The sequence below is a fragment of the Lathamus discolor genome, chromosome 4 (genome assembly GCF_037157495.1).
Source record: "Lathamus discolor isolate bLatDis1 chromosome 4, bLatDis1.hap1, whole genome shotgun sequence".
NCBI classification, from domain to species: Eukaryota; Metazoa; Chordata; class Aves; order Psittaciformes; family Psittacidae; genus Lathamus; species Lathamus discolor.
Window position 1 is genome coordinate 35,833,279 of NC_088887.1, and position 20,184 is coordinate 35,853,462.

Consider the following 20,184-nt stretch of genomic DNA (forward strand, 5'->3'; position numbering starts at 1 on the left):
ATGAAAATTTCACCCAAAAGAAATAACAAACCTAAACCACCTGCCATTTATTTTGTAATATTAACAAGAGTAAAGAGTAGAGCTGCTTCATTAATATCTAAAGCAGCAACATTAAATCTTACTGGATGCTTATACAACTAAAGACCTGGGTGCACAGCAAAACTAACCATGTACATACTGCCAAACTGCAACAGCTATCCCAGAAGATATTTATTTTGAACTAAGAGACATCCAGATGGATAACTATTCCATCATGCTTTACATTCATACCAAACTTTAGTCCTGAATATCTTCCCTAAGCAGATATCCCCTAAAACCGCATGCTTGAACTCCTCATTAATTTCAAAAACTGCATAGAAGAGGCTCTTAGTGATATGGTTCAGTGGTGGACTTGGCAGTCCTGGGATAATGGTTGAACTTGATGATCTTAAAGGTCTTTTCCAACATAAATGATTATATGATTCTATGACTGCCTCTCAAAAATGAAATTGTTTCTGTAGATTCATCTGTCTTTGTGCAATCCCAAGGCAGACACATGCTAACTCTAGAGCCCAAAGCGAGCTTCTGCTGACTACTGAGGATACCATCAGCTCCAAGGAAATGAACTTTTGCAGCAAATAATAAAAATTGGTTCTCACACCTCTTAGAAATTAAGCCAACAGTCTGTGTAGTCCTACGTGAACCCCAATGGTTTCACAGAAGACCCACAGTCAGATGTCAGTCTCCACTATTCCTTCATTGTCCAGAATCTCCCCTCTCATAATCACTAAATACAATATTGACAGAGGAAAAGAAGACCTGTAATTGTTCTTAAACTCACAGCTATACATGACAGTTGGATCAACAGGTGCATTGGGAAAGACTATTAAAACTAAACAAAGCTACACTGCTTATAGCAAGCCAAAAGAGAGACTGTTTTCATTCTGTATATTGCATTGCTTACATAATCTTCTACTATCTGCTTTGAAAATATGTTAAAGTTACATTTAATTCAAAACGTGTGATTCTGCAAAGGCACTTCTGATGCCAGCTACACCATGATCTCCCTGAACACCCAATGTTTTACTCCAACATGCTAACATAAGCAAACCACTAGTGGATGATTTTTAACTTTACATACACCAAAATGAACCCTGCCAAGAATGGCATAATGCAACCCCATACAACTGCACCTCACACAGTACAGAAGTTACAGCTGATCTCTGCAGTTATGCAAGAGTTATGTACCTAAGTGGGAAACAGACTGCCAGTGCATACCTCTATTTGTACACATTGACTACTTTTTGGTACTCATCATACCATTTTTTGTCTAGTTATAACATTGACCCCTCTGCTCTAGAAATATCAAGGGGAAAAAAACATCAGTTACGAACTGATAAGTAATTTACTCACCACCTGACTATTTGAATAGAAGGTCAAGATTGTTTTTCAGGCTGAGGGTGTATTTTGTTACATGAACATGAAAAAGTGATCATTAGTCCTTTTGCTATTAAAACTCAAGCATACAGATACCAAAACTCTGATAACAAATCTACCTTCTTTTCTTTCATGCAATCTGCCTGGGCTGTTTCCAGACGGGCTCTGAAGTGTTCACAATCCATTTTCAGCTCCTGTATTTCCTCCTCCTTTTTCTCCATGTCTGTGATAGGATAAATTAGATACACGAAGTAGTAAATTATGACCAATGGGCTTGCAGTAAGGAAAAAAGAATCCACAAAATGCAACTTTAACGAAGTGCTTTAACTATTTGCTTGTGTTAGATCACCTCCTCGTGGCTAAATTGGTATATCGCAATTTGCAACATTTCAGCCGTTCAGACAAGGAACTAAACGAACGTGATGTTTCTGATTTAAAGCAAGGAAAGACTGAGAGAATCACATCTAGCTGTTAAACACTGTGTGCCGATAAGAAACCATTCCGGAACTGAGCTTCAGCTCCTCTGGGATTTTTAAAAATTAATTCAATTTTCTACTTTTTTTGGGTAGGTTTTCATGCTGGACATCGTTGAAATTCAACGAGTTTCCTCACTCAGCAAGGACCTAACTAGCTGAGAATCTTTAACATTTAATACAACTGGAAACAACCCCTGATGCCTTGCATCCCAGCATAAAGGGAACACTTCCAGATCCTACACTACTTCTTTTGAGGCAAATGACATCTTGACTGGCAGCAGGAAAAGCAGTAGAGTCTTCATTTCTGTTAGGATATGATGGCATGGAAGAATCTTCCCAAAGAGCAGTCAACTGAGGCAGCTGGAACCTCTGCCTTAATTACTTGGTATCACAGAAAGGCCTTGAGGCTCTGTCTTGCTCTTTTCTTAGCTAGCAGTTGCAAATTAATTTTCAACTAACCACATTCTAGAAGAGATACACTCTTTATAATCCTCAGTTGTGTCTCAGTGCTTGTCCCATGTCTTTTCAGACAAAACCAGTTGCTAGAACAAGTCAATTGTACTGCTGCATGTAGGCTACAGGCTAAGGAGCTTGACTCAGATTTGGTCTTGATGGCATATTGGAAGCAGAGAAGTTGTTGAAAAAATAATGCACAAAGAATCATAACACTGGAATACTGGGCTCTGGTGACAGCACTAAAAAGACCTTTGTAACAGAGCATCTCCAACTTCTTTTATTATTAATATTTATAGCAATAGAAGCATACATGTAAAAAAAACCCAACCAAACAAAAAAACCCCAAACCAACAACCACACTGAACAGGCTAAATACAATATTATTTCTTCCTTTAAACTTAACTTTTTTTATCCACAACTGTTTACCACATTGTTTTGCTAATGTGCATCTAAAAAACATTAGATTTCAAAGATATTTTGAAAACAGAATGCTTTCACGTTTTCTCAAAGAGGAATCACTTTTTTCTTCATACAGCTCCTCTTAGTGCCTGAACTAAGTAATAATGCTTTTATCCACAGCTTAAAAGATTAATTTGACATTTCTAATGCGGTTTGTAGTTTTCCTCATTACAAATACTTAGCCATTGCACCTAACACTTTAATCTGGAATACTTCCTCAAACTCTACAACTATTTGTGAGGCACGACAGTTTCTTGTAAACAGTTTTAGTAGAAACTATAAGAGCTTGTAATATTGTACTACTTACTTGATTCAATAGCATCCAGTTTCTGGAATGTCCCCAGGATATCCCCGTTTATTATTTTGGGTAAGAAATCCCGCAATTGCATAACCTCAGTTGTCAGCCTTTCCAAATCCCTCCTTCTAATTTTAACAAATTCATCTTTGGTCTCAGCCTTCTGAAATAAAAACAAAACCCAGCAACAAAAAAAATACCACACACACAAACCCCACCACAACCACCAATCAAAGACACCGCTACAGCCTTGTGGTGTTTTTCTCCTTGAATCTCTTCTCTTGTGCAAAAACACTGCTATTACATCATTCCAGAAATTCGTAACCTTTTAAGAGGAGACAACTATCCAATAATAACTAAACCCAGAAGATGGACTCTTTGTAAGCTAATTTTTTTCACACTCTGGCCTAAAGCACATCATAACACCTCTCTGTATTTGTTTCTTCAGCTAAAATGCATACAATGTACCTCAGAATGCTGTAAAAATTAGCATTCACATTTTAAAATGTCAGCAGCTAATGCATATGCCAAGCTATTGTTTCGAGACTGTTGTAAAGGATACAATAACTCAGTTTTTTAATTAACTCAAATATTTGCAAGATCTCCAATCACCTTACTAAATTACAACAGTTCTTTGAGAGGAAATTGTATTTTTTCAATAGAGTCATCTTTTGTGAAGAACAAAAAATATCTGCAACTATTTGCAAGCAATTCCATGTAAAAGTAATTTAATCTGAGTTAAAACAAAAAATATTTTACTAGTTTCCTCTTCTACCAAGCTATTGCTATAAAATAACTTTTAATTCCATAGTCTAAGAGAATGCACATTAATTTTAAAATTATAAAGAAATTTCTGTACCAAAACCCTTCTAAACTCCAATTTTGGATGTATATGCACATGCACACTGCTGTATCTTAATAAGGCTATCACATACACACAGACATAAAAAACGTTTAAGATCCTTTGCCTAAAACCACATTAATCATCTGATATGCAATATATCTTAGTACTGGTTTGTTCTGCACTGAGGTGCAAATAAAATTAGACCCTTTATGTTTCCCACCTTATTCCAAATGAAAAGGGTACTACAGAACACAAAAAACTATCTCCTAGAGGTAGAAAACATGCCATCCCCACAGCCTTCTCACATCCAGCTGCACAAGACAAATAGAGGTCATTATCACTGGTAGACAAGCTACCCTTGTATTTCTGTCCTTTCCAACCATGTCCTGTGATTCTCTCTTCTTCCTTACTTCCTCAGGTTAAACATTTCCTTCTGAGTTTCGCTTTCTACTCTGTTTCTCCCTGTCTTTCAAACCCAGTTTCAGTTTTCCTGGTTCAGAGTCATCAGAGCTGCAATAAAGGTATGGACAAAAGATCTTGCTTTTAACTTGGTTTGCACTTATCTGCATTTACAAAGTGCTTATGGCAAAGTTAGTACAGCCAAGTACCACCACATTACATGATTCAAGAAAAATAAAACTGATGTAGGTCTCATGGAAGTATGTAATAAGCACATAGCCAGAGGACTCCTACAGATGAATACTATGTGCATGTCAGCAAACTGGAAGGGCAGACACAGTTCAGTATTGCTCAAACTCATGGAGCACAATTTGGTACGGGCATAAAAAAAAGTTCTGTTCACTAACAGAAGCTAAATTCAAATAAAACACATTGCTGAAATACTGGGATTGAGACATAAAATATACAGTAAGGAGAAAACTCTCATTTATGCTTCCACTATAAATGCAGATCTTTGCAATACTGCAGTTCCAGTGGCCAAGTTTCATTTTCCCTGCTTAAGCAGATACTCAACATTCCTCCCCACTGTAATAGTATGTGAAAAGCAAATATAGACCATGGAGAACAGTAGTTTTCTGTCTAGCCCCTTATAGTAACAGCACATTGTAGGATCTCCTACATGTAGGAAATCTGACTTCAGGCGTCACAGACTTCTTGCACAATGGTCAGGTTATGTACCTTAGTTCACAACCTGCACCATCTGCATCCCCCTGCCCTGCCTGGCAGGGGGCTGAACAGGGCAGAGATCCCTACTGGCAACGAAAGCAGAATGGTTTAGGTTGGAAGGGACCTTAAAGCTCGTCTAGTTTCAACACCCCTGCCATGGGGGACACCTTCTGCTACACCAGGTTCCTCAAAGCCATGTCCAGCCTGGCCTTGAACACTGCCAGTGACGGGGCATCCACAACTTCCTGAGACAACCTGTGCCAGGGTCCCACCACCTTCACAGTAATTAATTTCTTCATTATATTTAATCTAAATTTCCTTTCTTTCAACTTGAATTTCTTACCTCCTGTCCTGTCACTACATGCCCTTGTAAAAAGCCCCTCTCCAGCGCTGTCTCTTCTCCAGGCTGAACCCCAACTCCATTCAACACCCAGCAGAGAATCACAACCAGCCCAGGGTATCCCTGTCCCTCTTCTACACAGCTCCATCACACTCCCCCCGTTACCGGAACGAGGGGAAGGTATTACAAGCCAACGTCGCAGGCAGGAGCCCACCCAAGCACCCACCACGGCTCCCGACAGCGATTCCCAGAGACCGAGCTACCGCCTGCCTCGCACCACCAGCTCCACAGCGCTGGCTCTGCCGGCCAGTGCACCTTCCCCTTCAGAGCCCCACCGCTCGGGTCCCGCCACCGTCCCGCAGGGCCCACCAGGCCGGGCCGACCTCCGCGGCAGGGCCTCCCCCGGACCGGACCGGACCGGACTGGACTGGACGCGACGCCGGGGCGGCGCCAGGGAGGGGCCCGTGCGCGGGCCGCGCGCTCTACCTGCGCGTCACCACCGAAGCTTGCGTGGCGCCGCATCGCGCCAATGGCTGCCGCCAGCCTCGTGCGAAGGGAGAAGGCGCGAAGAGCGCGGCGCTGACGTTACGCCGCCCCGCCCACCCCGCGCCTCGCCTTAGCCCCGCCCTCCCTCCCCGGTGTGAGGGGGGCGGCGCCTGGGGCTAGGGTCCCTCATAGCCCGGGCACCGGGGTCGCTGGGGTGGTGGAAAGCAGCTCGCAGTACTGGTGGGTGACAAGCTGACTGTGAGCCGGCAGTGTGCCCCTGCAGCCGGGAGGGACAACAGGATCCTTGGGTGCATTGGTAGGGGTGTTGCCAGCAGGTCGAGGGAGGTGATCCTCTCCCTTCGCTCGACCCTGGTGAGGCCACATCTGGAGAACTGTGTCCAATGCTGGGCTCCTCAGTACTACTGCTGCAGCTACTGGAGAGGGTCCAGTGGAGGGAGGCCACAAGGATGATCAGGGGTCTGGAGCATCTCTCTTGTGAGGAGAGACTGTGGGAGCTGGGCCTGTTTAGAGAAGAACAGACTCAGAGGGGATCTCGTTAGTGCATATAAATAGCTCAAAGGTGGGTGCCAAGAGGATGGTGCCAGACTCGTTTCAGTGGTGCCCAGTGACAGGACAAGGAGCAATGGCCATAAACTGAAACACAAGAAGTTTCACCTCAGCACGAGGAAGAACTTCTCTGTGTTGAGGGTGGCAGAGCACTGGGTCAGGTGCTGGAGTCTCCCTCTCCGGAGACATGCAGGGCCCGCCTGGACACGTCCCTGTGTCACCTGCCCTGGGTGCCCCTGCCCTGGCAGGGGTCGGACCGGATGATCTCCGGAGGTCCCGTACAACCCCAGCGGTGCTGATTGGCCCCTGTGCGCCTGTCGCGCCTCAGCCACGCGATGAACCCACCCCCGACCTCCGCGGTGCCGCCCCCCACCCCGTGATGACGACATAAACGGGCGACGGGGCTATGGGTGACGCCATCAGACGGCGCCCTGGGCGGTTCTGTGCGGCGCGGACGGGACGGCCGGACTGGTACGGGACGGGGCCGGGGACTGGCCATGGCTCCCGCCGCCGTGCAGCCGCCCGAGATCCAGTTCGCTCAGCGGCTGGCAGCAAACGAGAAGCGCATCCGGGACCGCGCCCTGAAGAAGCTGCGGGGCTATATCAGCGTCCGGACCCAGCGCGCAGACGGTAGGGCCCGGCGGGGTCGGGCGGCGCGGTCCGGCATGGCCCGGCCTGGGGTCGGTGTGGCGGATGGGGACCGCGGTGGCAGGGCCCGGGCGGGGCTGTGCCGGTGCCGTCAGCGGCGCGGCACGCGTGGAGCGGCGGCCCCGCAGGATGGCGGGGGGTGGGGAAGCACGTGGAGCGGAGAGCCGGTTCCTGCCGCCTCTATCCCGGCCTGAGCCCTCATTGACGGGCCGCCACCTGTGGGGTCTTCAGAGGGGGTTTAGGGTTTGGTTTCGGTTGGGGGGATTTGGTTGGTAATTTTTTACGCATCTTTCATTATAGGAAGTGTTTGTCTCGGTGACCCCGCAAGCGCCGCACCCTGCCAGCAGCCCTTAGGGCAGCCAAGGGCTTTGGAGATACACGCCCATAAAGTTTCCCCTTGGTGGCCGCGGGCAGGCCAGGGCCCAACACCGGTTCAGGGGATGGAGAACTCGGGATGGGGTGGGTTTTGCCGGCAGCATTAACGTTGTCGGGATGGATGCAGTGTAGCTCATGCACTCTTTCCTTCCCAGGAACAGAACCTAAATGCACTGAACTGATACAGACTGAACCCAGCCCAGTACATGGAGCATAGAGTTTTATTTTCTGCAGTGCTGCTTGATGAGGTGGTGGCAGCCTGTTTCTGTGACTGATATTCAGGAGCATTGAGGGGAATTGAGAAAAGCCCAGGAGTGTTTCAGCATTTGTACAATTGCAGTCAATTTGCTGTTACCTATTCAGATTATCTGGGTAACCCGGTACTTCCACATTCATGGTTTGAAAAGGTTTTCTCTAACAAGGTTTATTATCCTACTTCAAGCCATGTATTGTCACCTTAGAACCAAGAGTCCAGTGCATGTGTACTTCAGTGGTGTACCTGGAGACAACTAATGTCTAGCTAGGCCTCTCTGAAGCTGCCTGCACCAGAAGGTGCCTCCTGTGCACCCTCTCGTTATGGACACTGGTTGTAGGAGACTTATGAATCATAGCAATGTGTGAATGCATGGATCCAGTTCAGTAAACCTTCCTGTTGGAGTCATAAGGAGCACAGTACACAGATGTCCAACTGATTCTGTGATGTTTCTGGACTGCTTTTTTGAGCATGCTGTGTTGCAAGCTGGATACAACATGGGAGGAGAAACTGGTCATGAGCATTTGCAGGGTACTGTGACTGACCCTAGTAAACATTCCCGCAACATTTGAGAAATGTATGGAGGTTTATGCATACACGTTCCTTTGGGTTTGAAAAAGCCAGTTTAAACTTGGTGCCCCAAGAGCTAAACTGAAACTGGAATGCTGATCAAACCTGAGTTAATTCCTTGAAAAGATGCTGGGAAATAGATGTTGTTTCTTCCCTTTACCCTCTTCCCTTTCCAAATACTATTGGATCCATTAGCCACATTTGACAGAAGGAAGAGCACATAAGAACAGGGTCAAGCCAGAGAGCCAAATACCCCATTATCCCATTTCTGACAGTCACTATAGATCTAGGGGTTACCTGGGGACTAATAAGAGCAAGTGAGTGCATGCTGTATTCTTCCCAGAATTTTCTGAGCCTCCAGCTATTTTTAGCTCTGGAGACTTCCTAAGCTGGACATGGCTTCTGTGTGTTCAGTAGTGCTCAGTGCTTCTCTCATTGCAAAGTGCAGATTCCTTTAGGTTTGTGGAAGTAGCCTACCAGATGGACAGGAGTGCTCTGACTGAAGGAAAGGGTTGCAGGTTAAGCTGATGCCTTGAGATAATAGAAAATAACCACAGGGAATTTGTCAGTTGGGATGTGAACCTTTTGCATGTTGCAGTCAGCCCACCGTGAAGTGCAAATGAGTATGAAAAAAGGGTGACTAATTTCCAGAGCTCTTAGATTTACTTACTGTTGCGTACTATTCAAGCTAATAATATTACAACAAAGGTCACCTTCTCTGGACTTGGAGAAAGAGCTGCATGAAAATACTTTGATGGAAATGTGGGTTTGGTTTTGGGTTTTTTTTTTTCATTTTCATAGAATCATAGAATCATAGAATAGTTAGGGTTGGAAAGGACCTCAAGATCATCTAGTTCCAACCCCCCTGCCATGGACAGGGACACCTCACACTAAACCATCCCACACAAGGCTACATCCAACCTGGCCTTGAGCACTGCCAGGGATGGAGCACTCACAACCTCCCTGGGCAACCCATTCCAGTGCCTCACCACCCTAACAGGAAAGAATTTCCTCCTTATATCCAATCTAAACTTCCCCTGTTTAAGTTTTAACCCGTTACCCCTTGTCCTGTCACTACAGTCCCTGACAAAGAGTCCCTCCCCAGCATCCCTATAGGCCCCCTTCAGATACTGGAAGGCTGCTATTAGGTCCCCACGCAGCCTTCTCTTCTCCAGGCTGAACAGCCCCAACTTTCTCAGCCTGTCTCCATTCAGGAGGTGCTCCAGTCCCCTGATCATCCTCGTGGCCCTCCTCTGCACTTGTTCCAACAGTTCCATGTCCTTTTTATGTTGAGGACACCAGAACTGCACACAATACTCCAGGTGAGGTCTCACAAGAGCAGAGTAGAGGGGCAGGATCACCTCCTTCGACCTGCTGGTCACACTCCTTTTGATGCGGCCCAGGATACAGTTGGCTTTCTGGGCTGCCAGCGCACACTGCTGGCTCATGTTCATTTTCTCATTGACCAACACCCCCAAGCCCTTCTCCGCAGGGCTGCTCTGAATCTCTTCTCTGCCCAACCTGTAGCTGTGCCTGGGATTGCTCCGACCCAGGTGTAGGACCTTGCACTTGTCGTGGTTGAACTTCATAAGGTTGGCATCAGCCCACCTCACAAGCGTGTCAGGGTCCCTCTGGATGGCATCCCTTCCCTCCAGCGTATCAACCGGACCACACAGCTTGGTGTGTCATCGGCAAACTTGCTGAGGGCGCACTCAATCCCACTGTCCATGTCAGCAATGAAGATGTTGAACAAGACCAGTCCCAACACCGATCCCTGAGGGACACCACTTGTTACTGGTCTCCAGCTGGACATGGAGCCATTGACCACAACTCTTTGTGTGCGGCCATCCAGCCAGTTCTTTATTCACCGAGTGGTCCATCCATCAAATTGATATCTCTCCAATTTAGACACAAGGATGTGGTGTGGGACAGTGTCAAACGCTTTGCACAAGTCCAGGTAGATGACATCAACTGCTTTACCCTTGTCCATCAGTTCTGTAGCCCCATCATAGAAGGCCACCAAATTGGTCAGGCAGGATTTCCCCTTAGTGAAGCCATGCTGGCTGTCACCAAGCACCTTGTTGTTTTTCATGTGCCTTAGCAAATTTCATTCTGACTTCTTCACTGTAGGTGGCTTCAGTCAGGAAGAACTGCTAAAAATATGGAAAGGCCTGTTTTATTGTATGTGGATGCAGGATAAACCTCTGCTACAGGTATAGTAACTGGTTTTATATTTGCTTGAGTGGGTCTTTTCTAAAATACACATTAGGCAAATACTAATTGAGAATAGTGAAAATTACCTTAGTGAGTTTCACTCATATTTTTTTCTTACCCTGCTGCCCTTAATTGGCATGTGCAGGAGAGGTGATTGCATCTGCGTGATCCTCACCCCGTGGACAGAATGAATGGCATCATGTTTGGAGTCACTCTCTGAATGGCAGGTGTAGCTGTTTACCTTCCAAAACCAGAACTGAAATATGTACCATTGTCAAGTGCATTGATCTGGTGGAAATAAAGCAATGATGGCAGGTTGCCCTTATTTGCAACTACAGTGTATGTGCAGCCTTTGGTTAGCCTAGTTTGAAAGTGTCATACTTCCTTTTCTTTGTTAGTTTGGTAGCACTTCCTCTCCACTACTCCAGCTTTGTCTCCAAGACTGACTTTAGTCAACTACCAGTAGTTTTTCTCCCTACTTTAAAAAAATACCAGTTTTGGAGTCCCAAATCTCAGTAACCTCACTTCACCAGTTTTCAAATCACTTGTCTGTTTGCATGAACATGGTTTTTCTCACACACAGCACAAAGACCTGTACCTAGAATTACGCTATATGAAAAGAGTACCCCTGAAGTTTTACATTATTTGCTAATTTAAGCACGTGGGGTTTTTCTCCTAATTTAATTTTGTCTGCTGTCAAAAAGATGATTTATGCAGAGATCTGGCGAAATAAACAGTGTTTGGTACCCCTGAATCTTCACTTACAACTGACCTAATCCCTGTGGGAGGATAACTGCAGTACTAAAGTAGCTGTTAGGAGAGTATTTTTCATTTTGAAGGATGTTTCATGATATTTATACCTCTTGCTGGTTTCTGGTTGCATGTTTAGTGAGACCAAGCTCTGAAATGTGCTATACTAAATGTATTTATTTACTTTAGGAGGAACTTGCAAACAATATCTCACAGCTTATCCACGCAATTGAGAATACAGAGACTCGTAAGTACTATTTCATTGTCTAATGCTTTTTACAGAACTTTCATCTTGGATGATTTTGAGGCTGTTATCACAGTACCAGAGTAGAGACAGACAGATAGAGGTGCTGCTTTGGGTTTTTTTTCTTTGCTTTTTGTCCAGCTGGTGTGTGTGATTGCATTAAGAGAAGCATGAGATGCAATTTGTTTGTGGTTGTTGCAGGAGAAGAGTTATATCTCCAGGGTGATAAAGATGAGACTTTGCAGGGTGCGTAGCAAAGCAAACTTGTCCCCTTAGTTTCCCATTCTACATAGACTTACTTGTGTGTATTGCCTACTCAAACCCAACCTTGTTTTGTGAGCTATTATGCACCTAGTGCTCAAAATGCACTTGAAATAGAGCGTTCAGTCAATGCCAAAACTTGCATGGGTAGAAACAAGTGCAGAATGTATATTTTTACTTGTGCATATATAACACAAAATAGATACAAAGCTAGTCCTGTGATTACATAACTTTAAAAGTAGCTGTGTGCCTTTCCGTATGTGCTGAAGTTTAATTGACATGTCCTTGTACCTGTCTCAAGCATGTCTTTCCAAAGCAATATCCTTGTCACTAGGCAAATCCCTTGGGAAATGCATCCCTTTCTCACATTGTGAAGTAATTTCTTGAGATTCTTTTAGGTTAGCAAAATAAACCATTGTGCCAGACATGCAGCGATTTTTTCTTACTCTCTCACAGGGCGCCTGTTCATTCAGACATTTTGGCAAACTATGAACCGTGAATGGAATGGGATAGACAGTCTGCGTCTTGATAAGTACTATATGGTAATTCTCTCTTGTAGCTGTTTTCTGCAAGAAAAGGTGTAGCCATGGTGTGCTGAAAGGCTGCTTTATGCACATGCATTTATGTATATTGCAAGAGAAGAAAAGTGATCATCTTCTTTATGCATTGCAAGAGACACTTGTTTTAAGGCTTTCACTCACCACTGCAAATCTGAAGCTGATAATGGTATATGTCATGCTGCAAGTGCTTTCATAGAATAACTTGTTTGCCTTTCTTTATAATACAGTGATGTTTCTCATTTATTTCTATACAGAATATAAATACTGTCTCAGAGGATGCTGCAGCCACATCAGTTATTTAGATCAGACTTTTTTATTACTGTTTATAAATTAGTTACCACTAGAACCCAAACTTTCTACCACCAAAGTATCCACTGTTGTACATTCAGCTATCAGAATTCTGTCTATAGGAAACACTGTATTAAAAAAAAACCCAGTAAAATCAGTGAGAGAAGAATCCTAAAAACCTAATTTGTAAACTAAAAAATCACATTAATTTCTTTGAAAGAAGTTAACTGCAGGCACATTCACTGCTGGTTTTTGTTTCTCAATGAATTATTTTTGGCCCGGTGGGCCCATGACACTTCAGGCCATCAGGGCAGAAATGCAACATACAGATGGGCTCGTGATCGAGGGGTGGACTTAACAGTGGACACTATTGTCCAGGTTATTTACGACTGTGAAACATGCACTGCAGTTAAGCAAGCCAAACGGTTAAAGCCTCTTTGGTATGGAGGACGATGGCTGAAGTACAAATATGGAGAGGCCTGGCAGGTTGATTATATAACACTCCCACCAACCCGCCAAGGCAAGCGCCATGTGCTCACCATGCTGGAAGCAACCACCAGATGGCTGGAAACATACTCTGTGCTCCACGCCACTGCCCGGAACACTGTCCTTGGCCTTGAGAAACAGATTTTGTGGAGACACGGCACCCCAGAGAGAATTGACTCAGACAATGGGACTCATTTCCAGAACAACCTTATAGGCACTTGGGCCAAAGAGCATGGCATTGAGTGGGTAATCACATCTCCTACCGTGTTTGGAAATCAGGTCTTTCAGTAAGTGAAGTGTTCTGAGCCAGTTCAGTGTAGCTATTCTACATATGTCTGTCTCTTAGTACAAGTTTCAAGTAAATAAAACTATTCTTATCACCTGTCCCATATTGTTGTCTCCAGTTTAAGCTGTGGGGTTTTTTTTAGATTTGGCAGCACTTAATGAAGAAATCAGGGTGATGGTGCAGGAGAAAGCTGTATAGTACGTCATGAATTTTTCTGGACTTAGGGTATGAAAATAGTTTAATGTCTTCTGAGCTTCACAGCATCTTTCTGTTGCTTGACATGATAGACAAGTCTCTCAAAATGTTCATATCCGGAAGTTTTCCACCTCGTGCTACAAAGAGTTTTACTTAGTAGTCTATTCATGTTATAGTCAGTAACTCCTTAACTTCCATGAACATATAACATATTTTGTACTTTGCAGCTAATGCGTAAGATTTTGAGACAGTCCTTTGAAGTGCTGAAAAGAAACGAATGGGATGAAAGGTAAGCAGATGTCTGAATCTAGTTGCGTCATAAAGAAGTTGCCCAATTTGCCTTTATCAAATATATTTTCATTTAATAGATCCTTTTTCTCCATACATGGCATTGTTGTGAAGTCTTAGACTAAAGGCTTATTTGTTCTCCATATCACTTATGATAGCTAGTTTAGAAACAAAATTAGGTGTTATTCTTCATTAAGTTAAGTACACACTGCAATCGATAACTGACATTCACCTAAGCCATTTAGTGCATGTTTCACAGAAAGAGATCAGAGAAAGTAATTCATGTATGCTTATGCAAGATCTAAACACAGGAGCTTGTCGTCTGGTATTCCAAGCAGTCACGAAATCTGTGGGCTCCAGATGTTTCATGGAGGTTGTTAGGTCTGACTGATTTAGTGAGGATAGCTATCAGTGGAGTATCACCTGGGGCTTTGGCCTGCCTTTTTCCGGCTTCACTGGAAAGATGGCCTGGAGGCCCTTCACCAGCAGAGACCACAATGCGGAAAGAGAAGATCACGATTCCTTTCTTTGCAGAGTGAGGCAGGTCAGGAGCTGCCTTTCCCTCCTAGGTGAGCCTAGAAGCTGCCTAGCATGTCTTCCATTTCTCTTTTCTTTTAAAATGCTTTTGAAGAAAGGAGTTTTAAAGTAAAACTGAAATAATCTTTATGGTTTTGGAATGCTTTAAATTCTCTTTGGAACTGGAAGCGTGTCTTCTGGGCAAAATTTCAGGAGGTCCCACGGAACGGTGGGGAGAAGCATGGAACATACAAAGCTTCACTTTGCTGAAAGATAACAAGGATAGGCCTCAGGAAAAAAAAAAAAAAGAAAGAAGTCCCAACTGCTGCTTAAATGCAGCAATGACAGCACACCTCTGATCCGTGGACTCCATCAGTATTTGTTAGTACTCCGGAAGTCAGTAACTGAACAGAGCCACAGCTGTACTTGTAGGCAGCTCAGTCTCTTCTGGCTTGAGCTATGGAGATAATTATTTTATGCCTAGCTTAGCCCTTGATCTGTTCTTCAGCAAGTGTAATTGTTTTGCTGTAAGAGACAGTGGGTAACATGCATTAGAGAAGGCAAAGTCTGCACAGTTAAAATGAGTTTGAGAAGGATCAGTGTTAAATTTAATCCTTGGGTGAGCATCAAAATGAATATCCTCTTCTAAAATGGAAGGTTACAAGGTGTAGCCCATTAGGAATGGATGAACTTGACAGCTGTCTGTTCAGAACACCATGCTCAAATGGCAGAATTCCATCCTCCTACCCATCAATCATACAGCATTGACACCTCAGTCCAAATTGGGTGTGAATTTTAAAACGGTGATTTTCACCAAACTGTGTTGAGTGCATTGTCTGATGCTACAAAATCATCTAGACGGTAAAGAGCTTTATTATGGATGGATTGTTTTTAAAAGTTTGCTTTAAGATGTGGAAATTTGCCACTGGATTTCTTTTTTATGAGTGTTGGATAATCATCTTAGAACTGATAAAACTGAATGACTGAAGTTTGTTTTCAAAGCAAATAGGACATGAGCAATTGAATATGAACATCTTGTTCTTTTTATCTTTTTTTTTCTCCTTTTTTTGCTTTTTTTTTTTTCCCCTAGTCTAATTGAACTATTCCTGCAGCTACAAATGAAAGAAGTTATGGATCCTGACAGCAATGCTCCCACTGGGATAAAGTTACATTTCATTGATATCTATCTGGATGAATTGGCTAAAGTTGGTGCAAAGGAGGTTAGAAAATAATGTTGTCATTTTCTTTCTGATTAATGTTGACTGTAGCATGCAACATTTTAGAAGAAGTACTATTTTTAGATTCTGCAGGTTTTTAAGTTTTAAATGTATCAAAGCAACATTGAATAAGCGTGAAGAAGCAACTTATTACAATTTCTGCATTTACTTTTATTCATAGTGTACAGTGTGAATATAGTTGTTTCTCCAGTTCCTGAGAACTCTCCTGAGTTCCTGTTATAGTGCTCCAAATTAAGGTCGGAAATAGCAATAGAAAAGTCAGACCATTTTCATTTGTTTGTTTCAAGAGAAAGGATTTAACGTGTTTTCCCTTCTGTGAACATGTTTGGCAGTCTTTGCTTTTGCAAAAACTGACATAAGGCCTGCTCTTGGCTGATTGTGTAACACCTAATAGTGGAAGAAAGTGCGCTTTCAAAGTTGTCTAGTAATTTGCATAATGTCAGCTTCAAATCTTGTTGGCTGTGCATTGAGCAATTTGCCCTCTGCATCCAGTTGTTCATTTTGCTAATGACGACTGTCTTTCTCTGCCGTATATTGTGGTTTCAGTTGCCCTTAATTTTGGCTGATGTTACTGTGATGCAGGGTCTTGCAGCAACTGAAAGCCTGTTAACTGCAGCTGTCGCTGCTGAACTTCCTCTAGTTTCTCCTGTTACTCCACTAGGGCGAGCTACTGCTGCCCCACACTTCTTTCCAGGGCTCTGCTCATTTACCTGCTCTTGTTTCTGGCATCTGATGTGTCTCCTTGCAATGGACGAAGCTGTTTGCTATTTTCCATGTGTATCCTTTGCAGTCAGTATCGAAAGCAGTCCTGCCTGCAGCTTTTGTGGTTCTGGATTGTGGAGTGTGAGGGAGAAGATGTCTGCACAAGAGAAGTGCTTGCTCTTAGAGCCCAAATAATGTATGCAGCTCCACAGGCACAAAGTTAGGGTTGAGTCAGTCACAGAATGCATGGGGAATTAGTCCCTTGACTATTTGAAATCACAGCTGATACTCATGAATTGAATTTAGGGAAGGACTTTTGTCTTTAGTGCTGCTGTAGCTGACAGTATTTTGGCACATGCAGTCCAGTTAAGAGAAACCCAGATCTTACTCATGTCTGCTACAGGCATTCTTTGTGATAGCTCACAAAATTACTTGTTTTCTCTGCCTCATATTTCCATATCTAAAATAAGAAGCTTTGTTGTATTTCTGTGCTCAGTAGATTAAAGTCTGCAAAGCAGTCAATATTTTTATAATGGTTCCAGGGAATATCTGGAAGTTAGTGGTAGCAGTGATAACAAGAACTCTCACTGGATACTTTTGTCAGTTGGAAGTAGATAGTATGCTGAAAGACTTTAACTTAACTTCTTGAAGAAGATTCCCCTACACCAAACATTCAAGGAATTTGAGTGTACGCATACAATATTTACTATACTCTTTTCTTCTGAATCATACAGCTCACAGCAGACCAGAATCTCAAGTTCATTGAACCTTTCTGCAAAATTGCTGCCAAATCAAAGGAGTAAGTTTCATGAAAGCATAAATATTTTTCTTAAGAAATTCTGTGTGTACACATGGTAATAAGTGGATCAAAGAAGAGTCATAGTGTAACTTCAGAATGTGGAGAAAGAATGATGTTTTACTAACGATGTGCATAGTCATTTGAAGATAACTTGCATTTATCAAAGCTATAAATAATCTTCATGGATTTATAAGGACTATATCGATCTCTCTTGGTTGGTTTTGTCTGGTTTTTTTTTTAATTTAACATGCATAGATCAGCTGAGCTGGTTAGATTCTTTGTTGTTGCAGTGTAATATAGTGCAGCATATAAACACAGTGAAATTTGAGGGGGAAGCATTGGCAGGACACTGTTTGGATTAAAGGACTTATGTTTAGGAAGTGACAGGTTCACGTTACTCATCTGGAGAGCTGTATGCTCTTCCACTTTTTTTACCCATTTTCCCTGTGTCCCTCAAATTTCCATTTCTTCATGTGAGAGGGGAGGTTGTGTATGCTTTTGCCTTTCAACTCTCATCGCTGCTTTCTTGTAACGCAGTCGATGTATGCTGCATGCCGTAGCCACTGGTATCTTTGAGGTCATTGTGGATCAGTCCCCCTATGCCATCGAGGACCTCATGAAAGAACTGGATAACAACAGTGATGAGGAGGATATGTCTGAAGAAGACAAACAGGAAAATGGAGAGGTGCTTAAAACCAAAGGTGAGATGGAAGTTCTAAATTGCCTTAGTAACACTTGCTAGGGTTTAACTATCTGTTTCTTAAAAATACATTTGTGCTCTGAACCAGTCAAGCACATTCAAAGTATTGGAGGAATAATTGTGTTTTCCATTAATATGTGCTTAAACAAAGTGACTCCAAAAGAATGTGGAATCATAGTATGGTTTGGTTAGAAGGGGCCTTAAAGATCATCTAGTTCCCCCCCCCCTGCCATGGGCAGGGATATGTTCCGCTAAACCAGGTGGAACATGGCACAAAAATCAGTGCTGTCTGTATTTCTGCAGCAGTGCTAGATGATAACCTAGTCTGGCTTTTGGCTCTTGGATATACATAACATTTTTGAAGAAGACAAGATTTTGGTGTTCTGTGGAAGTTTTAAATTAAAAAAAAATAATAAAAGAAGCTGAGCAGGAAGATTTTCAATTCAGATAACACTGGTACAGAGGGAATTTTTTAAAAGGCGCTTAGATAATGCCACAGTTGTGTATTGCATAATGGTGACATAAAATAGTTGAATCAGTCCAGACTTCATAAGAGCACATGAAGAAAAATGCACGTGCTATTCTGTCTGTTAGAGTAGTGCATGCTGTCTTGGTGTGACAAAGTGATACCGAGTTCAACTGTTCTGTTAATGAAGCAGCCATGTGAAGCTATCTCAAAGAAACCACTAATACTTAGTCTTTTTTTTTTATAATAGCAGGCAGATGTTTGTCAAGAAAATCAGCACAGAGCTCTGAAAAAACAGAGGATATTAATGAAAATAAAGGTGGTGGTATTGGGACTGTTCTTCAGGTTTGTGGCTTGTTTGCTCTGTTATGGATACTCCCCCTCTGTTGTCTTTTTTCCCATCCCTTTCAAGAGGTACAGAAGTAAAGGGTGTTAATCAGATAAACATGTTACAAAATTTTAATCTTCTTCTGCTTTAATGTAAGGTGGTATTTATGTAACAGGTGTACTTTTGACTAGATTATAAGAAAAAACATCCATGTCTAAATTCTGAATTCTTCTTTTCTCTCTCCTACACCTTCTTCTTTCCAATCCTCCCTTCGTGTTTCAAGAGTTCAAAAATGTATGGTAAAATCGAAGTCACTGTGGGTGTTGAAGGAGTCTACATAAGTTTCATTGACTGTAAGAGAGGGTAACATGGTGCAGTTGAGGTTTTTTTAGACCCATTTCCAGCGCAGTGTAATGTTTTTGACAGACCCACCCATCAAACACACATGCAGGTAGATACACTTCATGCATCTGTGTCTTTCAAGCAAGAATTAGGACATGACACATTTTAATTCTGATATTTACCTAAATATTTGATGGAGCTCTGAGGCTGGTCGGCTTCTCTCATGTAAGAATGAAGGTTAGGAACATTTGAGAAAGTGATGCACTGAGTTCAGCTGTTCTGTTAATGAAGCAACCATCTGTAAAAGTCAGTATACATGTGCAAAAGGGGTGTAGATATCAACAGAGAAAAAGTATTTGGGGTTTAAAGGAAGTGGCTGTTTAAAGGATGCGTAACACTACTTGAAGTGTCGATAACGAGTTGCAGTGGGTTACCTTGCATGAGTAAGCTAAGAAAAGCTGTATTACACTTTCCTCCAACAGTTTGATTACAGAGCTGTTGCTGACAAACTCTTTGAATTGGCGAGCAAGAAAAATACACCTTCCCTTAACAGAAAGCGTCTGTACAAGCTGGTCAAAAAGTGAGTTTTGTTGAAATACACCTTGCATGTGCCACCTTGTCTTAAACAACTTTTACTTTGCTTTCTCTCCACCCTCCCTTGTCCCTGTGACAGTATCACTAGAGCAGCCTTGTCTCACAGCCCTGAATAACACGCATAAGGTGCCTGAAGCCTGTGCTACTGTTACTCCGTGGTACTGCAGCTACCTGAGGTGTATCTGCATTGGGTGGATTTGGACTGCAGGATTGTGTGTGATGGGAGAAGTATTACAGATAAGGGAGAAGTTAAATTGCTGTTTTCTCAGTACTTTCAGTGATTTGGTGTAAGTTTTTGGATTTCTGAGGCATATCTCTTCTGGGATGAGCTCTTTGTAATTTCCTGTGGAAAATATGTTGTTCCTCTTCAGACAAAACCATAATAAGTACAGTGACACTATGTTGCTTGTGTTGTTATTGGTACTAAACCAATAATGCTGATTTGTTTTTCCTTCTCTCCTTTCCTCACCGCCTCCAGGTTCCAGGACTTAGCAGAAGGTAAGGACTTGAGCAGCATACAGAGATCTGCATTTCAAGAATATTGATTTTGGAGGCTTTGTGGATTTTTGAAATCTCATTAAGACACAGTACATGTTTTTGCTGAGATGGCTAAATCC

General features: G+C 42.9%; 2 protein-coding genes across 8 annotated transcripts in view; one reads left to right on the forward strand and one right to left on the reverse strand.

Moving 5' to 3' along the window:
• HSF2BP (heat shock transcription factor 2 binding protein) overlaps nt 1-6,003 on the reverse strand; it is a 31,076-nt gene extending 25,073 nt beyond the window's left edge. For 3 of the 6 annotated variants that reach the window (XM_065675708.1, XM_065675709.1, XM_065675710.1), the window contains exons 1-3: nt 5,898-6,003; nt 3,115-3,265; nt 1,536-1,639 (exon numbers count right to left, since the gene is read on the reverse strand). In XM_065675708.1, the coding sequence (XP_065531780.1) occupies nt 1,536-1,639; nt 3,115-3,265; nt 5,898-5,933 (291 nt within the window). In that variant the 5' untranslated portion in view covers nt 5,934-6,003. The remainder of the gene's footprint in view (nt 1-1,535; nt 1,640-3,114; nt 3,266-5,897) is intronic. The other 3 variants (XM_065675705.1, XM_065675707.1, XM_065675706.1) reach the window with 2 other exon arrangements.
• RRP1B (ribosomal RNA processing 1B) overlaps nt 1-20,184 on the forward strand; it is a 158,547-nt gene that overhangs the window by 130,547 nt on the left and 7,816 nt on the right. The window contains exons 1-11 of one of the 2 annotated variants that reach the window (XM_065677057.1): nt 6,870-7,094; nt 10,441-10,523; nt 11,464-11,521; nt 12,236-12,321; nt 13,822-13,883; nt 15,489-15,618; nt 17,073-17,137; nt 17,675-17,838; nt 18,554-18,648; nt 19,456-19,553; nt 20,046-20,065. In XM_065677057.1, coding sequence (XP_065533129.1) covers nt 6,962-7,094; nt 10,441-10,523; nt 11,464-11,521; nt 12,236-12,321; nt 13,822-13,883; nt 15,489-15,618; nt 17,073-17,137; nt 17,675-17,838; nt 18,554-18,648; nt 19,456-19,553; nt 20,046-20,065 — 994 coding nt within the window. In that variant the 5' untranslated portion in view covers nt 6,870-6,961. Of the gene's footprint in view, nt 1-6,869; nt 7,095-10,440; nt 10,524-11,463; nt 11,522-12,235; nt 12,322-13,821; nt 13,884-15,488; nt 15,619-17,072; nt 17,138-17,674; nt 17,839-18,553; nt 18,649-19,455; nt 19,554-20,045; nt 20,066-20,184 lie in introns of those variants that run through there. The other variant, XM_065677058.1, reaches the window with a different exon arrangement.